At 47.1% G+C, this 26,400-nt stretch overlaps 1 protein-coding gene across 6 annotated transcripts in view; it reads left to right on the plus strand.

Annotated features, from left to right (window-relative positions):
* WDR7 (WD repeat domain 7) overlaps nt 1-26,400 on the plus strand; it is a 250,905-nt gene that overhangs the window by 17,980 nt on the left and 206,525 nt on the right. For 2 of the 6 annotated variants that reach the window (XM_077346857.1, XM_077346856.1), the window contains exons 2-14: nt 3,675-3,846; nt 7,210-7,316; nt 7,568-7,646; nt 8,839-9,013; nt 10,962-11,038; nt 12,723-12,842; nt 15,109-15,254; nt 16,669-16,783; nt 17,750-17,891; nt 19,491-19,742; nt 21,064-21,284; nt 22,615-22,810; nt 23,605-23,819. In XM_077346857.1, the coding sequence (XP_077202972.1) occupies nt 3,688-3,846; nt 7,210-7,316; nt 7,568-7,646; nt 8,839-9,013; nt 10,962-11,038; nt 12,723-12,842; nt 15,109-15,254; nt 16,669-16,783; nt 17,750-17,891; nt 19,491-19,742; nt 21,064-21,284; nt 22,615-22,810; nt 23,605-23,819 (2,004 nt within the window). In that variant the 5' untranslated portion in view covers nt 3,675-3,687. Of the gene's footprint in view, nt 1-2,626; nt 2,980-3,674; nt 3,847-7,209; nt 7,317-7,567; nt 7,647-8,838; nt 9,014-10,961; nt 11,039-12,722; nt 12,843-15,108; nt 15,255-16,668; nt 16,784-17,749; nt 17,892-19,490; nt 19,743-21,063; nt 21,285-22,614; nt 22,811-23,604; nt 23,820-26,400 lie in introns of those variants that run through there. The other 4 variants (XM_077346858.1, XM_077346855.1, XM_077346859.1 and 1 more) reach the window with 4 other exon arrangements.

The raw sequence follows: 26,400 nt of genomic DNA on the forward strand, positions 1-26,400 counted from the left end.
AAGGGAGCAGTCTTTGGCCAAAAGGAAAATCTCAAAACAAAACAAACACACGAAAAAACGCCACCCTAATTACATTAATATGCCCGTTAACCATTCACAACTCAGTATAAAGGTGTCCCTGTATAAAGTTTGCTTTATTGGCCATTTCATCAAGTAATGTTGAAATGTGAAAATCCTGTGCAGGAGTTATACTTAAACACAATTCTGAAGGAGTGATGTGGAAGGTGGATGCATAGCTTGAATGTTTGGTGTAGTGGTTAGGAGTGCGGACTTCTAATCTGGCATGCCAGGTTCGATTCTGCGCTCCCCCACATGCAACCAGCTGGGTGACCTTGGGCTTGCCACGGCACTGATAAAACTGTTCTGACCGGGCAGTGATATCAGCGCTCTCTCAGCCTCACCCACCCCACAGGGTGTCTGTTGTGGGGGGAGGAATGGGAAGGCGACTGTAAGCCGCTTTGAGCCTCCTTCGGGTAGGGAAAAGCGGCATATAAGAACCAACTCTTCTTCTTCTTCATATAAGAACCAACTCTTCTTCTTCTTCTTCTTGTTGCAAAAAGCCCAGGTCTATATACATTTCTTATCTTACTGTTCTTCTCACTCAAAATTCCTGAACAGATCAAAATCCAACCTTCCTTACAGGCAGTCACTGCAATATATACTTAGAGTCCGCTAAGGTAGCTTTCTGATCCTCTTCTACGAGGACAAGTTGGATAACTTGTGGTCATAAAAAGTAAGAGGAAAAATACCTTTCAATTCAGACCAGATTTCCGACTCTAATAAACCATGTTCTAAAAAGTTAAACAGACCAGATAAGCTTCAGTGCTGATTTCAGGTACTTTTCAGTTCTGTCTGAGTCAAATTACTCATCCCTGTACTTTAAACTGGCTGAATTAGTGATATTTGGATTGTGATTTGGCCATGATTTGGCTTGTTTAAAGGATTGGGGAAGGGGGAGAATGCACCAAGCAGCTAATCATGACAGATCAGCTGCTTGGTACACTGTTTTAATGTCTCCTGCCCCTTGCCTTCTCAGGTGCTGCCTGGGAAGATTTGGGGGCGGGGAGAGAGCATGCCAAGCAACTGATCTGTCATGATCAGATGCTTGGCACACTGTTTAAATTCTTCATGCTTCCCTGTCTTCTCAGGCACTGCCTTGGAAGGCAGGAGGGGTGGGGAGACAGCATGCCAAGCAGCTGATTTGTGATGATCAGCTGTTTGGCATGTCCTTTAAATGCCCCCCACATGCACACTTTGTCGGGCAGCAGAGGTGCTCTCCACTGCTTGGTCTGTTGGTAGGAGGAAAGGCATGTGCATTAAAATAAAATCGGACCAATTTAGATTGGACTTCATTCGTAAGAGTTTGGGTGTTCAGCAATGGAGCAAGCTTGCAGAAGTAGGGTTTTTTTTAATGATTTTTTTTGAGAGCCAGTTTGGTGTAGTGGTTAGGAGTGTGGACTTCTAATCTGGCATGCCAGGTTCGATTCTGCGCTCCCCCACATGCAACTAGCTGGGTGATCTTGGGCTTGTCACGGCACTGATAAAACTGTTCTGACCGAGGAGTGATATCAGGGCTCTCTCAGCCTCACCCACCCCACAGGGTGTCTGTTGTGGGGAAAGGAATGGGAAGGTGACTGTAAGCCGCTTTGAGCCTCCTTCGGGTAGGGGAAAGCGGCATATAAGAACCAGGATCCGGTTCAAGGTTCTAGTTCTAATCTTTAAGGCTTTACGCGGGCTGGGACCCACATACCTGAGGGACCGCCTAGTGCCCTATGCCCCCCGCAGGGCTCTGCGCTCTGCGAGTGAGAATCTTCTGGTCGTTCCCGGCCCTAGGGAAGCACGCCTAGCCTCGACCAGGGCCAGGGCCTTTTCGGTCCTGGCCCCCACCTGGTGGAATGAGCTCCCGGGTGAGCTGCAGGCCCTGCGGGACCCTTCAACGTTCCGCAGGGCCTGCAAGGCAGAGCTCTTCCGCCAGGTCATTGGTTGAGGCTGGGGCTGCTGGGGTACATCGACTGCTCTCCCCCGGGCTTCTTGACATCGTTGACCTCCTTCTCCTCCACTTCCCCTTTTTTAGGAATGGGGGTAGGAAGGGGATCTTATTATTGTGCTGCCATGTTGTGACATTTTAAAGTCTTTTAATGGGAGCTTTAATGGTTTTTTTAAGACATTGTAACCCGCCGCGAGCCATTTGGGAGTGGCGGGAAATAAATCGAAATAATAATAATAATAATGATGATGATGATGATGATGATGATGATGATGATGATGATGATAATAATAACTCTTCTACTTCTTCTTCTAAATACCTGCCCAATACAGCCTCCTGTTTTCCTGAAAGGTGTCTGGGATATCTCCATAACAATACCCCTTCTGGCAAGGGAAGCTTTTCCCTACCTTGGATAAGGTAAAGGTAAAGGTATCCCCTGTGCAAGCACCGGGTCATGTCTGACCCTTGGGGTGACGCCCTCCAGCGTTTTCATGGCAGACTCAATACGGGGTGGTTTGCCATTGCCTTCCCCAGTCATTACCGTTTACCCCCCAGCAAGCTGGGTACTCATTTTACCGACCTCGGAAGGATGGAAGGCTGAGTCAACCTTGAGCCGGCTGCTGGGATTGAACTCCCAGCCTTATGGGCGAAGCTTTCAGACGGCTGCCTTACCACTCTGCGCCACAAGAGGCTCTTCTACCTTGGATAACCCAGGCTAATTGAATCATATCTGATCTTGGAAGCTAAGCAGGGTCAGCCCTGGCTAATGTTTCGTTGGGAGACCTTGAGGGAATACCAAGATATGACATGGAGGAAAGCAATGAAACAGCCTCTGAATGTCTCTTGCTTTAAAAACCCTATGGAGTCAAGATAGGTCAGCTGTGACTTGACAACACTTTCCACCACCACCACCACTACCACGAAGAGAAATTTAGTAAGAAGTGAAGTTGGCAGGAATCCTACCTCTTCTGTCTTGCATGAATGTTTGCTCTGTAAGTAAGGGTGGATGACTTGGGCCAGTTCTTCTGCCTCATCGTAGCTTCCTTTGCCATGTGGTGTATTTATCAGGACTGACTCTCAGGAGTAGCTTTTTGAAGAGTATTGAGCACTGCCACAGGGGAAAAGTGCACTTATGAGCTCCATTTAGGGATGCTTGGATTAAATTCATGGAAGTCTTGTTTGTTCAGTGTTTATAATCCATGTTTCCCACCCTTGTTGAGATTATGGGCACCTTTGAATAAATATATAAATAAATAATAGAGGAAGTAGTGAGCACCACCCCAAAATGGCTTCCACAGGACGTAGACCCAAATTCAAAATGGCTGCCTCATGAGGTGGAGCGCAACAGAGTACCACTCTCCTGGCACCTCATATGAAGAAGGACATCCTGAAGGGGAAATAGAACATCAGTAAGAAAATCTAGTTGCTTACCAGTCTTCCTTAACCTTCAGTGCAAAATTATTTCGTTTGAATGAGGGAAGACAACAACAAGCCAACTTTCTGAAAAACTCCGTGGATACCTGGGAAAATATTGGCAGGTGCCTATGGGCACCATATTAGTCAACCCAGGTTTATAGTTTACCTCAGTTCCCTTCCTAATGATGTGAGCTGGCGGTTCTTGCACAATTTTCTGTTTCATTCAGCTGAAGTTAAAAACAATCTTAACCTTTTTTCCTCCCGTTTTTAGGTGCGAAAGCATAATGGCGGGCAACAGTTTGGTGCTGCCAATCGTGCTGTGGGGGCGCAAAGCCCCCACTCACTGCGTGTCTGCTGTTCTGTTAATGGATGACGTGTCGATGATCATAACGGGTTGTCACGATGGACAGATATGCCTTTGGGACCTTTTGTCAGATCTGGAAGTAAGTATAGAACTGCGTTTCACGATGCCTTGTAGGTAAGCTGCGTATTTTTTTAACAGTTTATTGGAATATAATTTGAACACATCTGGTCAGGTCTACTCCGAGTTGGATAAGTGACTCTAATCTACTGGGCGAGGCTCGTTGTACTGCATATGCCTCTCCTAAAACAAAACCTTGCTGCTTGTGCTGATGCGTAGCAATCAATATGTCATTGATATTCATGGGCTTGCTTTTGTCGGTGGGTAGAGGTTGATTAAAAACACACACGCACGCGAAGCCATGGAAAATCAATGAGCCGAACTGGAAAGGGACTCTGTAGGGTCATCCCCACTCCTCCTGGCCTTTTATGGGTCAACCCTCTAGGTCAATTTAACATGAATTGCTAATAGAGATATCAGTCCCGGTAATGCATTGTGCTTTCTCGGTACTTTAAAATTGTATACATTGTTGCATATGGTCAAATGTTGATATATGTGCTGAGCCTTTGAAGATCAGATTGCCTTGATAAAACTGCGTAGAAAACTGTATTCTTCAATGGAAGCCTGGATTTATCTGTGTCAGAATACGTGCTCTTTATGTTGGATGGAGTTATTTGTTTCGGAAGCCTATTAAGGTATTTCTTCATATGGAAAACCTAAGAAAAAATCCATAGAATTTTGCTGGGTTTTCATAGATTCCTCGAATCCCGAAAACTCTGCAATAAGTAAAAAACAAAACATGTTTTTCTTTCCAAATCTTCTGCTATCAGAGGAGAAAGGCAAGCAACGGCTGCTTCGGCTAGCCCGATCTAGATCCATCACTGCCAGTTTTAAAGAGCGATCTGTTTTGAGGAAAAATAGTTATAAATGTTTTTTTTAAGTGCTAGGCAATCCTGAAGTGAAAGCAGCCATACAGTGTTTATGTTTGACACGGGCGCTTCTCTGGCAGCGAAAGGTGTGCAGTCTCACCTTAGGCACCTTCAGCATGCAAAACACAGCTGTCAAAGACAACCGCAAGCAGCACCACTCACATCTTTCACATACAAGATAAAAAGGCATTAGCTTTCATATACCGTAAAACCCCTTTCTTGTATAAAACTCAAACTCTGATATGAGCAGCCCTCATGGTCACCAGCTAGAGCTGAAGAAGGAAGACAGAACATATCGATTGGGTATTATAAATAGCAGTCAACAGAGACATTTCCCGGTGTGCTGAGTTTTGGCAGGAGTAACGGAAGCTGCCTAAGGAATTTTCATGTCTAGCCACTCCCCCCCCCTAAGGAAAGAGCCTCTTGTGGCACAGAGTGGTAAGCAGCTGAAAGGCTATCTGAAGCTCTGCCCATGAGGCTGGGAGTTCAATCCCAGCAGCCGGCTCAAGGTTGACTCAGCCTTCCATCCTTCCGAGGTCGGTAAAATGAGTACCCAGCTTGCTGCTGGGGGGTAAACGGTAATGACTAGGGAAGGGAATGGCAAACCACCCCGTATTGAGTCTGCCATGAAAACGCTAGAGGGCGTCACCCAAGAGTCAGACATGACCCGGTGCTTGCATAGGGGATACCTTTACCTTTACCTTTAACAGAAGCTGCCTAAGGGATTTTCATGTCTAGCCACTCCCCCTTTTTCCCCCCTAAGGAAAAAAGAGTAGCTTTAGCCTCTTCTAGTATAATGGACTCTAAACACTTTGAACTCAATTCCTGTGTGTTCTATGTTTGCTGAGCTCCACTGAGGAGCATGCTTTTGATGTGATTTTATAGCATCTGTGCAAAGAACGGTGTTCTCAGTGGTGCCCCCCAGTGATAGAATCAAAATTTGTTCTCTTACTGTTCAAGATCAGTCATAGATAAGCTATACAGAATACGAGATATGGTATGAAATATTACACCGATCAGTGAAACACTACTCATTATTATTAAAATATATAAAATATGTTATTTCCGAGGTATGGGCAGTGTAACTATGTTTTAGCCATTCTTTCTGCAGCGTCATTGCCAGGCAACTGAATTCAGCTGTTCTAAATGTGATGCCTGGATTCTTATCCTCTGGCATTCTAACTAGGAAAAACATTCTGTATTTCTAGGTAAAAGGTTCTATTTTTTGGGGGGGGGCATCATTGGGGCATAGAATTGGGGTCACTGTGGGTGGGCAGGTAGTTGTGAGTTTCCAGCATTCTGCAGGGGGTTGTACTAGATGACCCTGTACTAGATGACCCTTCCAACTCCATGATTCTATGATGACTGAATATTTCATATCAGATCCATAAGTAATACACCAATCTAGTTGGTCCAACCCCCTGCACTATGCAGGACACTCACAACCCTATCGCTCACCCACTGTAACCTTCACAGAATCAGCCTCTCTGTCAGATGGCTCTCCAGCCTCTGTTTAAAAATCTCCAAAGATGGAGAACCCACCACCTCCCGAGGAAGCCTGTCCCACTGAGAAACCGCTCTAACTGTCAGGAACTTCTTCCGGATATTTAGATGGAATTTCTTTTGAATTAATTTAATCCCATCGGTTCTGGTCTGTCCCTCTAACTAAACAGACTGAGGTGTGTAGCCCCACAGGATATAATTTAAAGTTTTTGTTCCAGGTTGAGAAAGGCTATACATCTGCACAGGTAAGCATCGTCACTGCTATTAGAGTAAGTACATTGCTTAAAGCAGTGGTCCCCAACCTGTGGGCCGCAGCCCGGTGCCGGGCCGTGAAGGCCATGGCGCCGGGCCGCGGCTCCCTCTCCCCGCCCCCCCCCCCGCAGTAAAAAACTTCCCAGGCCGCAAGCTTGCGGCCCGGGAAGCTTCTTACTGCAGAAGGGCGGGGAGAGGGAATCAGGGCTGGGCCGCGCACCGCATGGGTGCGGCGTGCGGGCGCGGCCCGATGAGCGGGTGCGGCCCGCGGGTGCGGCCCGATGTGCAGGCGTGGCCCGCGGGCGTGGTCCGCGCAGGCGCGGCCCGATGCCCTACTGGTCCCCAGCCTCAGAAAGGTTGGGGACCACTGGCTTAAAGTACTTAAAGTGATGTGCTCCAGTACCAGCCTGAATTCATCAGAGATCAAAATGACTTGTGGTGACTTTGATACTTAAAAAAAAATACTTTAAATGGAACGTACTGAGTCTATTTCCTTTATGCTGGAGTGTCATAAAAATGGATTCAGTATCTTAACAGTAAATTCTAAATAACTTTAAGATGTGATTTGACACCTTCAAGAAGTTATCTGTTCCTGTGTCTGTAATATACACTTTAATTTCCCAAAGTATAGATAAGTCATGCCATCTGTTGGCGGCACACTGCTTGCACCATAACTGCGATAACGTTTTATTTAGCACTTCTAACAATTATTCTGAGACCTTCTCAGTTATTTTTTTCTGTGCATCTTCCTCTCATTCTAGATAAATCCCAGAGCTCTGCTGTTCGGTCACACATCCTCAGTTACTTGTCTGTCTAAAGCCAGCGCTTCCAGTGAGAAGCAGTACATAGTGAGTGCATCAGAAAGTGGGTAAGATCTCTCTTTCCTTTTATCCTTCCTCCTGTGTAATAAATTGCTCAATTAGGTATCCTAAGAGAACGGGGTGGGGGGGGGGTGGAGTTTGTTTGGACGCTAGTGGAAGATCGGAGTAGTCCTTGAGCTTAAGTCTGTCTTTTCCCCCGTGTTTCTCTCACCATCAGAAATCAGCAAATCGAAGGACAGAGTCTGGGTTCATAGAAGGACAAGTTAACAATCAGTTAATTGCCTTTTGTGTTGTTTAGGGAGATGTGCCTCTGGGATGTGAATGACGGAAGGTGCATTGAATATACGAAATTAGCCTGCACACACACTGGCATACAGGTAATTCATTTGAATATTGACCTGTCGGCATATATACATTATTGCTTTTTATATGGGCTTCACTATAAAGGTAAAGGTAAAGGTATCCCCTTGTGCAAGGACCGGGTCATGTCTGACCCTTGGGGTGACGCCCTCTAGCGTTTTCATGGCAGACACAATACGGGGTGGTTTGCGACTAAGGATTGTCATTACCGTTTACCCCCCAGCAAGCTGGGTACGCATTTTACCGACCTCAGAAGGATGGAAGGCTGAGTCGACCTTGAGCCGGCTGCTGGGATCGAACTCTGCTGCCTTACCACTCTGCGCCACAAGAGGCTCTGGGCTTCACTATAAATGTGTTTAAAAAAAACTTTGGGGGCTATTATTCATATAGATTTGTTTCTTTCTTCTTTTTTTTGGCCACCCACAGATCTGAGCCCCCCCCCCAATTCTGAGCTACTCGAGAGTTCAAAAAAGGGGCCATTGCTGATTTTTTTTTTGGGGGGGGGAGAACTGGTATTAATATTCCATGAGAAGTAAAGAGAACCTGCGTGCTGGCCTTTCACAGGCTGTATAGAAAATGGGTGAAAGTCAGATGCCTGGTTAGGGAGTGTCTGGTATGCTGCCTCACAGCACCACATTGAGGGGCAGTATATACATTGCATGAATAAATACATAGTTAAAATCACATATTACTTGTGGAAGCTTCTCTTTATTTGGTGACTGCATGTAAGCTCAGAAGGTGAAAATGTGGCACTATCTTATTTATCTGTTACACTTAATATTTCTGGTAAGGTCTTGGAGGAGGAGCTGGTCTCATGGCTTAAGGGCCACTCAGCGCTTAACACCCACTCAAGGTGGCTGTCCCGCCCCTGAGTGCCTCCTCTTCCAACTGGCTTGCCTGTCTGTCCAGCAGCCAGCCAATCGCCTTCAGTCTCCCACCCCTGACCACCCCCTCCTCCTTCCACTTCCCTCTGAGGCTGCAGATCCCTGCTGCGTGACAGCTGCCCTTGCCAGTGAGTTCCCTTCCCAGGGGACTCCAGCCGGCAGCCTTTCCAGGCCTTCGGGTGAGGGAGAGGCCATCTGCAGAGTTCCCCCCCCCATCTAGTGCCTACTGTATTCCTGAATGCAATGGCCCCTAGTCTAAAATAAATAAGAAAGCTGAACTACATAGCCTTTGTTCCATTAATGTGCTGTCTTTTCCTCGCTCTAGTTCTACCAGTTTACCATTGGGACCCAGCGGGAAGGCCGGCTGCTATGTCATGGACACTACCCAGAAATTCTTGTGGTGGACGCTACCAGCCTTGAAGTTCTTTATTCCTTGGTGTCGAAGATCTCTCCAGACTGGATCAGCTCCATGAGTATTATTCGCTCTCACAGAACACAAGGTTAGCAAAATGGGTCACTCCTGATTCTTCTTTTCCTTGGCCCTTTTCAGGTAGGAAAGGCCACCTCCCCCTCTTCCATCTTGCTGTTCATAATCTGAGTTCAGTTTCAAGTGACGGATCTGATTTAAAGTTAAATCGTGTCGCTCAAGAGCCAGCATAGCATAATGGTCAAGAGCGGCAGACTGTAATCTGGAGAGCTGAGTTTGATTCCCGGCTCCACATAAAGCTTGCTGGGTGAGCTTAGGCCAGTGACGGTTCTCTCAGAGCTCTCTCAGCTCCACCTCCCTCACAAGATGCCTGTTGTGGGGAGAGGAAAAGGAAGGCGATTGTAAGCCACTTTGGAATTCCTTAAGGTAGAGAAATGTGGAGTATAAAAACCAATCCTTAGTCGTCTTTGTTTTTGGCAACTGAGATGTTATTGGGGGAAGGCACTTTGAGTATTTATTTGTAAAATTCTGTGATGCCACTATATTTTGAGGATAGAATGCATTGTGGCAGATTGTCAGTGTAGTCTAGAAAGAGTTCTGTCATAAGTCTGTTGAAGACATTGTATTTAGAAGGATTTAGCTATGCCTGGGATTGCACTGTGGATATAACGGGGAGGTGATTCGGAAACCAGGGGAAGTTGTTGATAGAGGCCCTCCCAGCACTGAAATGCCAAGAAATGGTTTTGCTGTAAATACTGGCATTGTTAGTAATATTTAATAGCAAATTGCCTCTAAAGCAGCCTTTCTCAACCTTTTTACCATTGAAAAACCCTTGAAATGTTCTTTGGGAATATGGTTGGGAAACATATTCATCATGACACATGGGGGAGTAAACTTTATAGATTTTATACCTGGGCTTATGGAGACAGGGCAACTCATGCTGCCCCCTCTCTATCCCATACTCCTCTGCCATTTGCAAATTAACACAGGAAGCGGCCTTACCCCGAATCGGATCCTTGGCCCATTAAGGTCGGTATTGTCTTCTCAGATGGGCAGCAGTTCTGCAGGGCAACAGGAAGAGGCCTTTCACACCATCCTTGTAACTGGCAATGCCAGTGATTCAGCCTGGGCCCTCCTGCATGCCCAGTCCTCCCACTGAGCCAGACCCCCTCCCTCATGGACGGATGAGGAACTGAGTCTCTTCCCTCAGCCCACATTGGCCTGGTTCACGGGAACAGATTAGCTCTTTTTAGAAGAAGAAGAAGAAGAGTTGGTTCTTATATGCCACTTTTCCCTACCCAGGAGGCTCAAAGCGGCTTACAGTCACCTTCCCTTTCCTCTCCCCACAACAGACACCCTGTGGGGTGGGTGAGGCTGAGAGAGCCCCGATATTCCTGCTCGATCAGAACAGTTTTATCAGTGCCGTGGCGAGCCCAAGGTCACCCAGCTGGTTGCATGTGGGGGAGCGCAGAATCGAACCTGGCAAGCCAGATTAGAAGTCCGCACTCCTAACCACTACACCAAACTGGCTCGCTTAGTATAACTGAATGGGAAACCTTCGAAAGGTAGCCACCTTTAGTGGCTAAAATTTTGGTTTTTGACACAACAAATCCAAGCCCCAGTCTTTGCTCATCTAAGAAATTCGCTAGTTGGCCCAGAGGCTTTCTTGGCAGCCTAACCCACCTGGCATATTTGCTGAGATGGAGAGAGAAAATTCCGGAGTATTCCTCCCTGAACTTCTCAGGTTTGTGAATGGTGCTGGGGAGTTCCATCAAGCTGCTGCGGTTGTACGGTGACCCTATGTGGTTTTCAAGGCAGGAGAGGAATGGAGGTGGTTTACCACTGACTGTCTCTGTGTGAATATGATTTACGTAATGGAGTCCATGCATAGGATACATCTCCACTGAGTTTTTCAAAACATGATGTTTTAACATGTTTATCATTGCTTTTGGGTGGGGGAAGTGATGGCTCTTCCTCTTCTTGTGAGGAGTCTTCTTTTCTTTTTCTTTTCTTTTCCCTAGAGGACACCGTTGTAGCAGTGTCGGTGACCGGCATTCTTAAAGTATGGATCGTAACGTCTGAAGTGAGTCACATGCAGGTAAAGGGGGAAGAAAAAAATGTAGCTTCCTAGTCACCGATACTCTGTGTCCCTTCCCCTTTCTTCTCCCAAATAAGATGGGGCATTGTTTTTGTTTTCATCTGTTGTGCTGTTTGGCTTCCTTTCATAATTATTTCTGCTCAAATGCGGAATTCTTGTCTTGGAAAATCCAACAAGAAAGGGAGCCTTTAAAATCTGCGAATGGCCCAATCCATTTAGACCAGCCTTTTTCAACCTTTTGACCACGGAGGAGTCCCTAAAATAATTTTTTTCAGATTTCAAGGAGGACTGGAAGTGATGTCAGCTGACCACACCCCCCTACCACACCCCCAGAAGTGACATCACTCCCCACACCCTTAGGCCTAGTTTTGCTCCTTTCCCCCACCTTTATTACTCCGATGGCAGCTCTGCCTCATGTAGGCTGGAAAGAAGAATAGGAGCTGAGAACACAACCCAACCCCCCCCCCCCCCATACCATGTTATTTTAGAATTCCCACAGAATCCTTGAGGTAAACTAAGGGCTCCTTCCCCCCCCCCCAGTAGCATGTATTATGCCTCAAGTTACTTGGATTCATGCGTAGAACGTCCAGCATTCCATTTTTATGGATGCATCAAGAGACAGTGTTCCTCGAAACGCTAAGTAAACAAGACTGGTTACAGGCCTTGAAACGGAGGAATTAAATATGTATGTCGTGAACAAAAGCGGGAGACAGAAGCGGAAAGGCCTGCCTTACTGCGGTCTGGGTGAGGTACAGGTGAGGGGAGCCTTATGAGACCAGGGCTGCAATTGAGTGAGTTTCAAGTGAGCAAATGCTGCACGTTGTGAGATTTTATTCCATTTCTGTGGAAGGAAGGCTCGTAGAAAATGCTACGTTAGTAGCAGAAGCTCCAAGGCTCGAGGCCCGAAATCCTGCTGAGTCTCATTCTGGCTCCTGAAGTTTGGCGGATTTGCCCATGCAATTTCAAACATGTCCCTTGCCCCAGAAGGGCGCAGCACATACACACGTGTGTGTCTTGTGTCTAAATCTGTTGAAAACCCCCATTGCACACAAAACCCCATTGTTGTTTTGTGCCAGGGTTTGTGTTATATTTTAATGGGGTTATATGATTCTTTTATGTGGAGTTTTATCTTGTCACCGGCCACAAGACGGTTCGCTGATCTAATAATAATAATAATAATAATAATAATAATAATAATAATAATAATAATAATAATAATAATAATAATAATAATAATAATAATAAATTGAAGCTTCCTGATGCCGAATCCCAGGCCCAGTGCTGCATCATGCGCATATGCCATGCGAACATGCCATACCTATGACCCTTGAGCATTCCCGGCTCACAGCTGGTGCTTCTCTGGTCACCGAGATTGTTCTTCATTGGCCCTCAGGCCCCCTCGCCTCCTATTATGACCGCCGCTAATCTGCCTAATGCACTGGGTCCCAGTAAGAGTTGAGCTGAGGCTCCTTTGCAGTTCTATCATATTATTACTGCTGTTATCATGTTGGAGTTATTATTGCTGTATTGTTATTGCTGTTGTCACTTGTGTTTCCTTATGTTATCTGTACCTGTTTCCTGTTCCCTGTAAACCGCCCTGAGCCTTCAGGGGAGGGCGGTATATAAATATAAATAAATAAAATGAATAGTGAACCAACGATGCAACTTCCTCTTGCCTTTTTAGGATACCGAGCCCGTCTTTGAGGAGGAGTCGAAGCCCATTTACTGCCAGAACTGCCAAACCATTTCTTTCTGCGCGTTTACCCAAAGGTCGCTTCTGGTGGTGTGCTCCAAATACTGGAGGGTAAGGATAAGCAGACTTTTCTTTGCGGTGGGAGCTGCCGTGAGCAAATTTTCAGTCAGGCTTGTCTGCGAAAGAAGCTCAGGATCATAAGATTATGTAGCTCATTTAGGGCTTAATTGAATTGAATTAGAAGATCTTTATTGGCATATAAAGAAAAATGACAGAAGAAGAAGAAAAAAAGTACATTATAAGGCATTCATTGTTCTACTGTTATGGGATCTCATAGCCAGCTGCACAAACTTGGCAACCGAATCAATAACTAGAGAGTTTGAGCCTCAGGGGAGGGTGGTATATAAGTGTATTAAATAAGTAAATGGAATAAAATAAAATGAGTTTACTCTCATCATCAGGTCCTTGTTGTTTAGGAAAAAGCGGGTTGATGAGCTGCCCATGAATAATGGCAGAGAATAGACCAGGGGTAGTCAAACTGCGGCCCTCCAGATGTACATGGTCTACAATTTCCATGAGCCCCCTGCCAGCGAATGCTGGCAGGGGGCTCCTGGGAATTGTAGTCCATGGACATCTGGAGGGCCGCAGTTTGACTACCCCTGGAATAGGCAGTAGAAAAAAGACATGTAATATGGCCTCAATGCAACCAGAATTACAGGGACATATTCTTTTACAAGGAAAAGGAAAGCCGAGCATCAAAGAATTGAGGCTTTTGAACTCTGGTGCTGGAGAAGACTCTTGCGAGTCCCTTGGACTGCAAGGCGAACAAACCGGTCAGTCCTAGAGGAGATCAGCCTTGACTGCTCCTTAGAAGGCCAGATCCTGAAGATGAAACTCAGATACTTTGGCCACCTCATGAGAAGGAAGGACTCCCTGGAGAAGAGCCTAATGCTGGGAGCGATCGAGGGCAAAAGAAGAAGGGGACGACAGAGAATGAGGTGGCTGGATGGAGTCACTGAAGCAGTCGGTGCAAACTTAAATTGACTCCGGGGAATGGTAGAGGACAGGAAGGCCTGGAGGATCATTGTCCGTGGGGTCGCAATGGGTCGGACACGACTTTGCAACTAATAACAACAACAACGTTCTTTTAGAGTAGGGTCTTTTTGTAAATCTCCTTTGAAGAACAGCCCGAGGGGGAGAGCATTAAATCCTGCTAGCATAAATGCTCCAATTGGATTGAATGTCTATGTGTGTGAACTCGCATTGCTGGATGTGCACATTTTAAAAAGTTCAAATATTAGATGGATGTTAAAATAACATGGAAATATAATTTCACTAAAATGCTGGCTTTTGCTTTCTAAATGTTGTGTGTGAGAGAGAACGAGAGCCTGTGTGGTGTGGAGTGATTAAGAGCAACGGGCTCCAATCTGGGGAACTGGGTTTGAGTCCCCACTCCTCCTCCACATGTAGCCAGCTGGGTGACCTTGGGTCAGTGACAGCTCTCTCAGAGTTTTCTCAGCCCCACCTACTTCACAGGGTGTCTTTTGTGGGGAGAGGAAGTGAAAGGTGTTTGTAAGCTGCTTTGAGATGTCTGAAAGCCAGCATGGAGGAGTAGTTAAGAGTGGCGGCTTCTAAACAGGAGAACTGGATTTGATTCCCCACTCCTTCGTAGGCAGCCGGCTACCTTGGGCTAGTCACAGTTCTTTTAGAGCTCTTTTTGTAGAGCAGTTCTCTCAGAGCTCTCTCAGCCCCACCTACTTCACAGGGTGCCTTTTGTGGAAAGAGGAAGTAAAAGGTGTTTGTAAGTTTTGAGACTCCTTCATGTAGTGAAAAGTGGGGTATTAAGAAGCCAGTTCTTTTTCTTTCTCTTCCTCCTCTTCTTCCTCCTCTTCCTCTTCTGCTGTAGGGAAGACCTGACCTGGATAGCCCAGAGAAGCCCTGTCTGTCAGATTTAGGAAGCTAAGCAGGGTCAGCTCCAGCGAACACCTGGAAGGACGACTTCCAAGGAATTCCAGGGTGATGACATGAGTCAGGTGGTGGGAAACCGCCTTCAAATGTCTCTTGTCTATTACACACATGCTATACAGTAAACAAATAAATGTTGGGAGAGGCAGGGAAGGAGACTGAAGGTGATTTGAGACTCCTTTGGGTAGAGAAAATGGGGCATATAACCCAACTCTTCTTCTTTTTAAGATTCAAGAACCTATGTTAAGTGGATTGCTGGAAGAGTTTGCCATTTAAGATTGTATTTATATGATTAGCTTATCTCCTTTGCTCTTTTAAGATATTCTGAACAAGTTATGTGGTGCTTTCCACGACCAATTCTGACCCGCTTTATGACACAACAATTCCGTGCTGTAAATCTTTCTTTCATTAGGTGTTTGATGCTGGAGATTATTCCCTGTTGTGCTCGGTCCCCACCGAGAATGGGCAGACCTGGACAGGAGGTGATTTTGTATCGGCAGACAAAGTGATCATATGGACAGAAGACGGCCAGAGCTTTATCTACAAACTGCCCGCCAGGTATGTGGCCTTACGTACAATAGGGAGGAAAGTTAGAGGTTTAACTTTGAAATGCTTGATCCATGTTAAGCACCCAGCACAGAGAGAGTTGGTGTTTTGTTTTTTCTTGAGAGATCTAATCTTGGTTAAAGAGAATGTTGGTCTGCAGTAGAACAACAGGATTTGAGTCCAGGAGCTCCTTGGAGACAAACAAGAATTTCTGCAGTGTAAAAGAAGAGTTGGTTTTTATATGCTGCTTTTCTCTACCCAAAGGAGTCTCAGAGCGGCTTACAATCCCCTTCCCTTTCCTCTCCCCACAGCAGACACCCTGTAATGTAGGTGGGGCTCTACCAGGAGTGTGACAGGCCCAAGATCACCCAGTGGGCTGTATGTGGAGGAGTGGGGAATCAAACTCGGCTCGCCAGATTAAAAGTCACCACTCTTAACCACTCCGCCACGCTGTCTTTAGGAGCTAGACAAAATCCTTAAGTGTAAGGACATGTTGCAGGTCACAAAAATCAAGACAATTCATACCCTAACATTCTCCGTCATTACGTATGGACGGGAAGGTTGGACAATGGAGAGGTTTACAGATGCTGTGGAGTGCCAAAAAGGCAGGTCAAGCTTGAACACTCCCCAGAAGCTAAAAAGACTAAACTGAGGCTATGGTACTCTGGTCACATCACGAGAAGACTAGTCACTGGAAAAGGCGACGCGTCTGGGAAAGGATGAAGGTGGCAGGAAAAGAGAAAGACCCAAGATGAGATGGAGTGAATCAAGGAAGCCACTGCCCTTGGGTTGCATGACGTGAGCAAGGCTGCCAATAATAGGATGTTTGGGGGGTCATTGATTCATAAAGTAAAGGTAAAGGCATCCCCTGTGCAAGCACCGGGTCATGTCTGACCCTTGGGGTGATGCCCTCTAGCGTTTTCATGGCAGACTCAATACGGGGTGGTTTGCCAGTGCCTTCCCCAGTCATTACCATTTACCCCCCAGTAAGCAAGCTGGGTACTCATTTTTCCAACCTCGGAAGGATGGAAGGCTGAGTCAACCTTGAGCTGGCTGCTGGGATCGAACTCCCAGCCTCATGGACAGACAGCTTCAGACCGCATGTTTGCTGCCTTACCACTCTGTGCCACAAGAGGCTCATTGATTCATGAAGACTGCCTTAAGTCAGAAGCAGCTTGACAGCACTTGGCAGGCAGGCAGGCAGGCAGAGACAGTGTAGTCCTTTGGCTACCAACCTTTCTTTTTTAGCCTATAATTGGTGCCGATAGTCACGTGTGCCTTCCTCATGCATCCAAGTGGAACTCTATGTTAATTCACGCAAACAAGGGGAGCCTCTGGCCCTCCCTAACTCTGTGCCAAGCCATCATTTGGGGTAGTTGCCTGTGCCATTGTGATGTGCTTTTCTTCTTTCTGTCCCCCCTCCTAGCTGCTTGCCGGCCAGCGATACCTTTCGCAGTGATGTCGGGAAAGTGGTTGAAAACCTAAACCCTCCTCAGCTCCATTGCGTGGTGGACAGCGTGGTCATGAAACCGGACAAACAGGTAAGGGGACATTCTGTGCTGGCTCAGGGCTCTGAAGGAGGAGAGGGCTACTGGGAGCTCTTGAGTGGCCGTAGCAGGCATCGGAAGGGGGCTGGGGTTTGGACAGCCTTGGCGGGGAATATATGGGGAGGTGCTTTAGGATAAGTGAGATCATTTGTCTGTTTAACCCATTATTGGGTCTGTTAACTGGGAGGAGCCCTTCAGGCTCTCAGGCAGGGGATCTTTCCCAGCACTCTTAGTCCAGGAACTTCTGCCGCAAATGCCTTGAGCTCTTCAGTGTTGCAAAAGACTGGTCTCTCTTCCTTAAACATTTATTAGGTGATATGACTATATATGGTCGTGTTAGCCCGCCCATCCCTCCCAAAATGGCCAATGATGGGCCTGGAGGGGATGGGGAGGGGAGGGGCCCTGGGTCCACAGCTAGGCTTCCCAATCATATTCTATAGGATTGTGCCACTCCTGGGGTTTCTTGAAGCCTGAAGAATCTTTCAGGGGTTTCTCACACACAAAAAAAGTCAAGAAAGGGTGCTCTAAGTTAGTGGTCCCCAACCACCGGGCCACGGCTCCCTCTCCCCGCCGCTCCCCCCGCAGTAAAAAACTTCCCAGGCCGCAAGCTTACGGCCCGGGAAGCTTCTTACTGTGGGAGGGGGGGAGAGGGAAGCAGGGCCGCACACGCGCATTGCGCATGCACGGCCAAAATCGCGCGTGCATGACACTTTTGCACATGTGCGCATGCATGAAAGTGCCGCGCATGCGCAAATTCGGCTGCGCATGGCGCAGACACACATGCGCAGCCGGGCAATCGCCCTCCCTGCTGCCGCCGGTCCCCAGCCTCAAAAAGGTTGGGGACCACTGCTCTAAGTCACTGCCTCAACAGAGGCAAGCCATGGCGGAAATCTAACTCAAAACTTGGGACTGTTTGTCGCTTGCCACCTGATCTTGTTTTTATGCCTCTTTCTTTTGCAGGTCTTAATCTGCCCTCCCGTTACTCGGTTCTTCTATGGCCGCAGGGAGTGTTTCCATAAATTGCTTATCCAGGGAGACTCATCGGGCAGGCTCAGCATCTGGAGCGTCCCAGATACGCTCGACCAGCAAGAGATGACAGAAGGTAGCACCTTCAAAGTGTATTGGTTTGCATTTCTCTAATTGGGCATGTCTCTTACCAGTGCTTCCTAAGGGTGGTGGCAATCCTGAAGACTTGTTAATGTTTGTGCTTTCGAAGAAGAAAATGTCGATTCAAAAAAGCAGTGAAGTTAGTAAATCTCAGAGGAGAGATCTTGGTCTGTAGCCAATAGGGATGCCTGTCTCCAGGTGAGACTGGGGGATCCAGTCTGGATCTGTTATCTGGACTACAGAGGTCAGTTCCCCTGGAGAAAACGTGGAGGGTGGACTCTATGACATTGTGCCCCACTGGAGGTCTGTCCTCCCCAAACTTCCTCCTGAAATCTCCAAGGGTTTCCCAATCTGCACCTGGCCACCTTACCGCCCTTAACTGGTGGCCAGGGGGATCCTGGGAACCCTAGTAGCAAAACCGTCCACATGAAAAGTCAACGACAAACAAAAGTATTGCTGTAAGAACTTCCATGGGCAAGGACTAGGGTTTCACGATAAGCTTACATGGACAAGGACGGTGGTGGGTGGAGATCTCCCATTGTTACAACTGAGCTGGACTCTATGGCATTATACCCCACTGAGGTTCCCTCCCTCCCCAAACCCCGCCTCCCTCAGGTTCCATCCCCCCAAAAATCTCCAGGTATTTCTCAACCCGGAGCTGGCAAACCCCAACATGGATTTACTTCATCAAATGCATGAATTGTACAGTGAGGGTTTTGTGTACAGTTGGTCCATGGAGGAATGGGGAATGATAACAAGCACACTCTTGTACTCCTGCATTTGCAAGTTCCTCCTGTGTGGTAGGGAAATTCCTTTTGTCCCACGGTGTTACAAATGGCTGAATGAATACTCCAAGTGGCCATAGCAGTTAAACTTTTAGCAGTGTGAGCTCCATCTCTCTCTTTCTCGCTCCCTTATGCCTCACTGGGCTTCTCTTTGAAGTAAAGCTCCCCCTGAAACAAGTGGAATGAATAGTTTTAGTGAATTGGAAGAATCCCGGGAATGAAAAGTCCTGGTCAGACTGAAATGTGAGGATAGAACTTCGGGATCTGCAGTAACATCGCTCACTCAAGATAGCGTTGTCTTTCTATTTAAGATTGTTTCTTTTTCTTTCATGTCTCTTTTCGAGTTAAGTTTTAGTTTAATAAGAGAGTCTTCCATTCTGTTTCTCCCCCTTGTTCCTTATAACCATGGGTTTCTTTTAATTGTCAAGTTTTAAATCTGGTAATAGAATTCTTAACCGTGTCATTTAAATGATTTCGCAAAGAGGTTTTGTTTGTGCGTGTTTGCTTTTTGAAAAGCTTTCAAAAGTTATGAGTCCAGATATTGTTACTGTCTCAGGTAGGTCCGTCTACCTGTATTAGGTAACTGGCCTAAAAGGTGTGGGAGAGGGACCTAACACACACACACACACACACACACACACACACTTCCTGTACTGGCTGCTTACACGCAGTTCTTATTTATGATAGGCAACCAGGTGTGGGCCTTTTTTTTTTTAAACCTTGCACTGTTGAAATCAAATCCTGTTAAAAGCTCTGCAATAATTTTCGTTGCTCCAGCCATTCTCTGTGGTGTGCTTTCTTTTTAAAAGCAGGATTAAAAATAACCACCTCCACTTCTCTGCAAGAAGCTTTCAACAAACTCGTCCCCCGCCCTGCCGGCATTATCGACCAGCTGAGCTTCATGCCCCACAGTGACGAGCCCCTTAAAGTGACCGCCAGCGTTTACATCCCCGCGCACGGACGCTTGGTTTGCGGCCGGGAGGACGGAAGCATCGTCATCGTACCCGCGACCCAGACGGCCGTAGTTCAGCTCTTGCAAGACGAACACGTGCGCAGGAGAGGTGCGTGAGGTCATGGGGTATCGTCTGTCCATTGCACACATTCTGTGTCATGCCTCGTGTCACGGCTCTCCGTATTGGCATTCTTATTCAGGCGGCATTTGAAGGAAACGCCAGCGTTCTTTTAAAATTAAATTGTGATTGTACGAGTTGCGGCAGGGAGTGTCTTCTTGTTTCATAGAAATATAGAGCTGGAAAGGAACCTTGATGGTCCTCTAGTCCAGGGGTAGTCAACCTGTGGTCCTCCAGATGTTCATGTACTGCAATTCCCATGAGCCCCTGCCAGCAAACGCTGGCAGGGGCTCATGGGAATTGTAGTCCATGACCATCTGGAGGACCACAGGTTGACTATCCCTGTAGTCCAACCCCACGTGCAATGCAGGAAATTCACAATTGCCCCTAACTCTCCCAACTAGAAAAAAGAGCCTCTTGTGGCGCAGAGTGGTAAGGCAGCAGAAATGCTGTCTGAAGCTGTCTGCCCATGAGGCTGGGAGTTCGATCCCAGCAGCCGGCTCAAGGTTGACTCAGCCTTCCATCCTTCCGAGGTCGGTAAAATGAGTACCCAGCTTGCTGGGGGGTAAACGGTCATGACTGGGGAAGGCACTGGCAAACCACCCCGTATTGAGTCTGCCATGAAAACGCTGGAGGGCGTCACCCCAAGGGTCAGACATGACTCGGTGCTTGCACAGGGGATACCTTTACCTTGACTCCCAACTAGAGCAACTGTCAGAGTTGGGGAGAACTCTGTGGCCAGAGGAAAGCAAAAATCCGGCTTGGAGGAGAATTCCTTCTTGACCCCCAAGTTGACTCCAACATTATTCTGGTCATGAGAAAGGGCCACAAGAACTGAGCATGGGCTCATCCCTTCCTGCCCTCTCTCTTGAGCTCTGCCTGCTTTCACGGAATCCGTACTGCCGTCACATGGCCCTCTAGTCTCGGCTGTGAAACCTCCTAAGGAGAGCCCTCCTACTTCCTGGGGAGGAGGCACCTTCCACTGAGACACGCCCTAAGCATCAGAAAAATTCTTCCTGCTGCTTAGCTGAAAACTCTTTTTGATTTAATTTCAATCCATTGGTTCTGGTCCGACTTTCTGGGGCAACAGAAAATAATCCCTCCCCTCAGAGCCCTCCAGGAGGAGCGACATAGAAACTGGATAAATAAGTCTGGAGATACAGGGTATCCAGGGAAGGGCAAGAAATCTTCTTTTGCATGATTGGTTCATCCTGACTTATTGTCACGTTCTTGCTACTCCCCAAAAAATTGAAACTGTTTATACTGTCTTCATGCAGACTGTGTATGTTTCACCCACACCCTCATTTTGCAGGTTGGCCCCCCCACAGAACTCTGCGGGGTCATCGGAACAAAGTCACGTGTTTGCTGTATCCTCACCAGGTCTCCTCTCGCTATGACCAGAGATACTTGGTCTCGGGCGGTGTAGACTTTTCCGTCATTATCTGGGACATCTTCTCTGGGGAAATGAAGCATATCTTCTGCGTGCACGGTGGAGAAATCACACAACTTTTAGTGCCTCCAGAAAACTGCAGTGTAAGTTGGCCATGAAAGATAATGAGCTGCAGGCAGTAGCAAATTTCAACAGCGCCCTCTGTTCTCCCTTCCCTCTAGAATGGTTTTTCAGGGATGGTAGTTAGTAAGGGTTGTGTTTTACCGCCATATTTCATCCCCAAGGGGAGGTTGAGTGTATTTGTACTGTTGAGTATATTTGTACTGTTGTTTTTATGTCTGTTCAGGGGGTTTTATTGTGTTTTTACTAATATTGTAACTCGCCTTGAGCTTTTGGGGGGAGGTGATTAATAATAATAATAATAAGAAGAAGAAGAAGATGATGATGAAGATGATGAAAATGATGAAGATGATGAAAATGATGATGAAGATGATGATGAAGATGATGAAGAAGATGAAGATGATGATGAAGATGATGAAAATGATGAAGATTATGAAAATGATGATGAAGATGATGATGATGATGATGAAGATGAAGAAGAAGATGATGGTGATGGTGATGGTGATGATGATGACGGCTTCTCTAATAACGACCGATACAGTCCATCCAGAATTGTGCTGCCCTTTCTGTTATTGTGATTCTGTTGATCTGGAAATCAAGCCGTGTTACAACAGGAGTCCCCACCAAAAAGTCTCCAAACCCCTTTGGGATTCTTGCACAGTGTGTCCAGGAAGGGGGGTGCGGAGGGGAGGGGTGGCGCCCGCACACCACCCAGTGCCCGCATGCAGGCGCAGAGCTCTGTATCTGCATGCGGGCGCCAGCTGGTCTGCCACCGCCACCCATCCCCTCAGTACTGCAGCGCTGGCCGCCTCGGGCTTTGATGATTGCCAAAGCGGCCACACTGCAGTGGAGCACACAACCCTAATGATGATTGAGGGGTGGCATGACAGAGGCTTACAAACTTATGCGTGGGATAGGGAAGGTAGAGAAAGAAGTCCTTTTCTCCCTTTCTCACAATACAAGAAATCGATGAAATTAATGGGCCGTTGGCTTAGAGCAGACAAAAGAAAGCACTTCTTCACCCAGAGGGTTGTTAACAGGAGGAATTCACTGCCGCAGGATGTTGTGACGGTTACAAGCACAGACAGCTTCAAGGGGAGATTGGATAAACATATGGAGCACAGGTTCATAAGTGCCTATTAGCCACAGTATATACGTGGAGCATTCTGTCTGGGGTACGGTTCTTGGGGGGGGGCAACAGTGGGAGGGCTCTGGGAGTTCTGGCCCCACTGGTAGACTCTGGGCTTTGGCTACTGTGTAACACAGAGTGTTGGACTAGATGGGCCATTGGCCTGACCCAGCATGACTCCTCAGATGTTTGAGGTGCTTCTTTTTTTTCCCTTTCCTTTCCAGTCACGAGTCCAGCACTGTGTGTGCTCCGTGGCCAGTGACCACTCGGTAGGACTTCTGAGTTTACGAGAGAAGAAATGCATCATGCTAGCTTCCCGGCATCTATTTCCAGTTCAAGTGATAAAATGGAGGCCGTCGGATGATTACCTCGTGGTTGGATGTTCCGACGGATCGGTATACGTCTGGCAAATGGATACTGGTAAGGTCAGGAGTGTAAAAAGCACAAACAAATAACTATGTCTGTTATTCAGATAGGTCTTTAAAACTTGAGCAGAAAGGTTTTTTGGTAGGCTCTGCTTAAATGCACAAGCGTAAGCTTCGAAGCGCTAGTTCCCTCAGACGTGAATGGGGATCCTTCTTGATCTTCTCCCTCGCTTAGCCTTCGTTCCCAATCAACTGTCAATTCTTAACTGTCAACTGCCACTTCTGGATTTCTCAACTGACGAATCCCATTTGAATCCCTTGTCACTCAGGGTTCTCAGGCCAGGTTGCAGCATTAACTATTTACTGTCCGCCACAGCAGTAAGTGTCATTGTAGACTTAACCAGCATCTCAAAGGCTATTAAAGAGGTAAGAACCATGTCTGTTGAAGAAGGACGTTGCCTGGGGCCCTATACTGAACCGTTCCCTAGTCTGTCAGAGTCTATAGAGCCTGGCAGGAGCTCTCCAGAGTTTCAGGTCTTTCCCATCACTTGAACCCTGATCCTTAACTGGAAATGCTGGGGATAGAACCTGGTATCTTCTGCATGCCAAGCAGTTGCTCTACCACTAAGCCACAACCCCCTCATGGAAATACTTTATGGTGCAACAAGGTCTTTTTTTTCTTCCATTTCAGGCTGCTTCCGGGTTTGCAGCTGCATTTTTAATGGTCCTAACATGGGAGAGAACTTTTAATCAGCTAAAAGTTGGTGCAACTCGCTAAGCAGGCGGTTCCATAGAAAAAAACTGTATTTGTTTCCTTGTCAACCAGTTTCTCCCCTTCCTTCTTTCAAGGTGCACTCGACCGCTGTGTAATGGGGATTACAGCGGTCGAGATCCTGAATGCGTGTGATGAGGCTGTGCCTGCTGCTGTGGATTCCCTTAGCCACCCTGCTGTTAACTTAAAACAGGCCATGACCAGGCGGAGCCTGGCTGCTTTGAAGAACATGGCCCATCAGAAGCTTCAGACCCTTGCCACCAATCTCTTGGCTTCCGATTCATCTGACAAAGTAAGGGTTGTTTTTATACCAAACACTCCTATCTGGTGAAATGTTTGTTAGCATTTTGGGGGAGGGAGGAAGGCAGTCCTTGTGCTGGCCGCGTCCCCCCTGGGTGGTGGTGGGGGGGTAGCAGCTGCCAGCTGTCTACTGTGGGTGCACAACTCTCAGAATTAGGGCAGAATTATCATAGTTGGCAGTTTAGGGGGTAGTACAGATTTTGCCCGAAGTTCAGTGGTTTATGAGTTGCCCTTCCTAATGAATTGTGGCCGTTCATTAAAGTCAAGGAGTGGAAAAGGCAAATATGCCAGGAAGAGTTTAAGGCAGGAGGACAAGAGGAAACTCCACCATGAGATGGATGGACTCAACAGAAGAAGCCACAGGATTCAGCTTGTGAGGCCTAAGCAAGGCTGTTAACAAGAGGACATTGTGGAGGTCATCCATTTATAGGGTCAGCGTAAGTTGGAAGCAACTTGAGGGCACATAAAATACAAGGTTAAACTTGCTTACTCTTCCTGGTGAGTTCAGTATCTAAGCTGTGAAGCAAATATTTATACCTCTTTGCTGTGGAATGTTTCAGGAGTCTCTCAACAGTAAAGAAGTTGAGAAAGGCTGGTTAAGTTGATAATTATAGCTGTGGTTGAAATAAATGGAGGGTTTCTGAAGATCTTTGCACATTTGATTGGTTGAAGGAAGTTTAGGATGCCCGGAGCCAGGAGTGATCTAACTGTGGCTCTCCAGTTGTCCATTGACTACAATTCCCATGAGCCAGCATTGTGCTCATGGGAATTGTTGTCCATGGACATCTGGAAAGCCACAGTTTGGCCAGCCCTGCTGTAGTGAACCGTTTCCATACCCTTAGCAAGGCTGTATTAAGGGAGTTTCTTTTAGAACTTATCACCCTTGGGGTGAGGCCCTCTAGCGTTTTCATGGCAGACTCAATACAGGGTGGTTTGCCAGTGCCTTCCCCAGTCATTACCGTTTACCCCCCAGCAAGCAAGCTGGGTACTCATTTTACTGACCTAGGAAGGATGGAAGGCTGAGTCGACCTTGATCCGGCTGCTGGGATCGAACTCCCATCCTCATGGGCAGAGCTTTCAGACTGCATGTCTGCTGCCTTACCACTCTGCTCCACAAGAGGCTCATTTGGTTAACTAGAGAAGATTTAAAATTTGCTGGATACAGCTAATTAGAACATGCCTATAACAGCTGTATTTTTATATGCCGGCTGATCCCTCCCTCCTCCCCCGGTGCTTTGCTGAGAGGAGTATTCACATTAGTTATGCTTTGTTTTATAAACTCAAATTCATACATAAGGAAACAATCATTTTAGGGGACTGATAACGACGAGGATATGAGCGTCTCCTCCCAAGTATGGCTTTCAGCTACAGTTATTGTTGCTCGGCTCAGAAAAGGAGCAGGGATAAAAGCAGAGCTGCGTGCAGAGGTCCTTCATGAAAAATTTATTCGAGCAGGGCCACTCGGGATCTTCCTCGCCACTTTCCTTGCACTGGGAATTCTCCTCACCACTCTTGAGTAGCAGAGTCTCATCTCGGGGAAGAAAACAAAAACCGAGATGAGACTCCATCTCTAATGGCCCTGGCTTCAGTACAGAGTTGAGCATAGCTTATTTATGAGAGATTTTCAACCCGGCTGAACGATTAAAACTTCACACACCAGCGTCTTCCAGATACGTTTGCAACGGTATTTGGATTCTGTCATACAGTGGCATGAGGTGCTGAGGCCAGCCCAGTTTTCCTTTGGTTCTCTAAAACGAGGCCAACTCAGGAGCTACAGAGCCTCGGCTTAAAATCATAAAGTGAATTGCACAAGCAACTTTGTGCAATTCACTTTATGATTTTAATGTCGGGCGGTCCCGACATTAGATCTGGGCTCCCTGGGTTCATCTGAATGATCTGATTGCCTCGCTCCCATATTAGCAACCTGATGTCGCCTGGCTAACGTGGGGCAGTTTGGGGGACGGGTTAAAAAGGTAAAGGTAAAGGTATCCCCTGTGCAAGCACCGAGTCATGTCTGACCCTTGGGGTGACGCCCTCCAGCGTTTTCATGGCAGACTCAATACGGGGTGGTTTGCCAGTGCCTTCCCCAGTCATTACCGTTCACCCCCCAGCAAGCTGGGTACTCATTTTACCGACCTCGGAAGGATGGAAGGCTGAGTCAACCTTGAGCCGGCTGCTGGGATTGAACTCCCAACCTCATGGGCAGACAGCTTCAGGCAGCATATCGCTGCCTTACCACTCTGCGCCACAAGAGGCTCATGGGGGACGGGTTAGTGGGGTTAGTTAGTGCTCTCGCCTGTTGCCTAACATTGAGAGTGTGAATTGGTTTTAATGGGTTTTATTGTAATTTTTATCGTGTAAACCGCTGTGAGCCTAAGGGAACGGCGGTATAAAAGTTTAATAATAACAATAACAACAACAACAACTTTGGGTAACTCGTTATTTAAAAGGCAACTTACAAAGGGCCTTCTTTGTGCTGAACGAAAGGGCTTGGATCCTGTGACTCTCTTCCACTCCAAAGTGAGGGGTGAGATTCTTTCTCAGTTGCAAGAAGAGTCATTTGATCCCTCCGC

The sequence above is a fragment of the Paroedura picta genome, chromosome 7 (genome assembly GCF_049243985.1).
Source record: "Paroedura picta isolate Pp20150507F chromosome 7, Ppicta_v3.0, whole genome shotgun sequence".
Lineage (NCBI taxonomy): Eukaryota > Metazoa > Chordata > Lepidosauria > Squamata > Gekkonidae > Paroedura > Paroedura picta.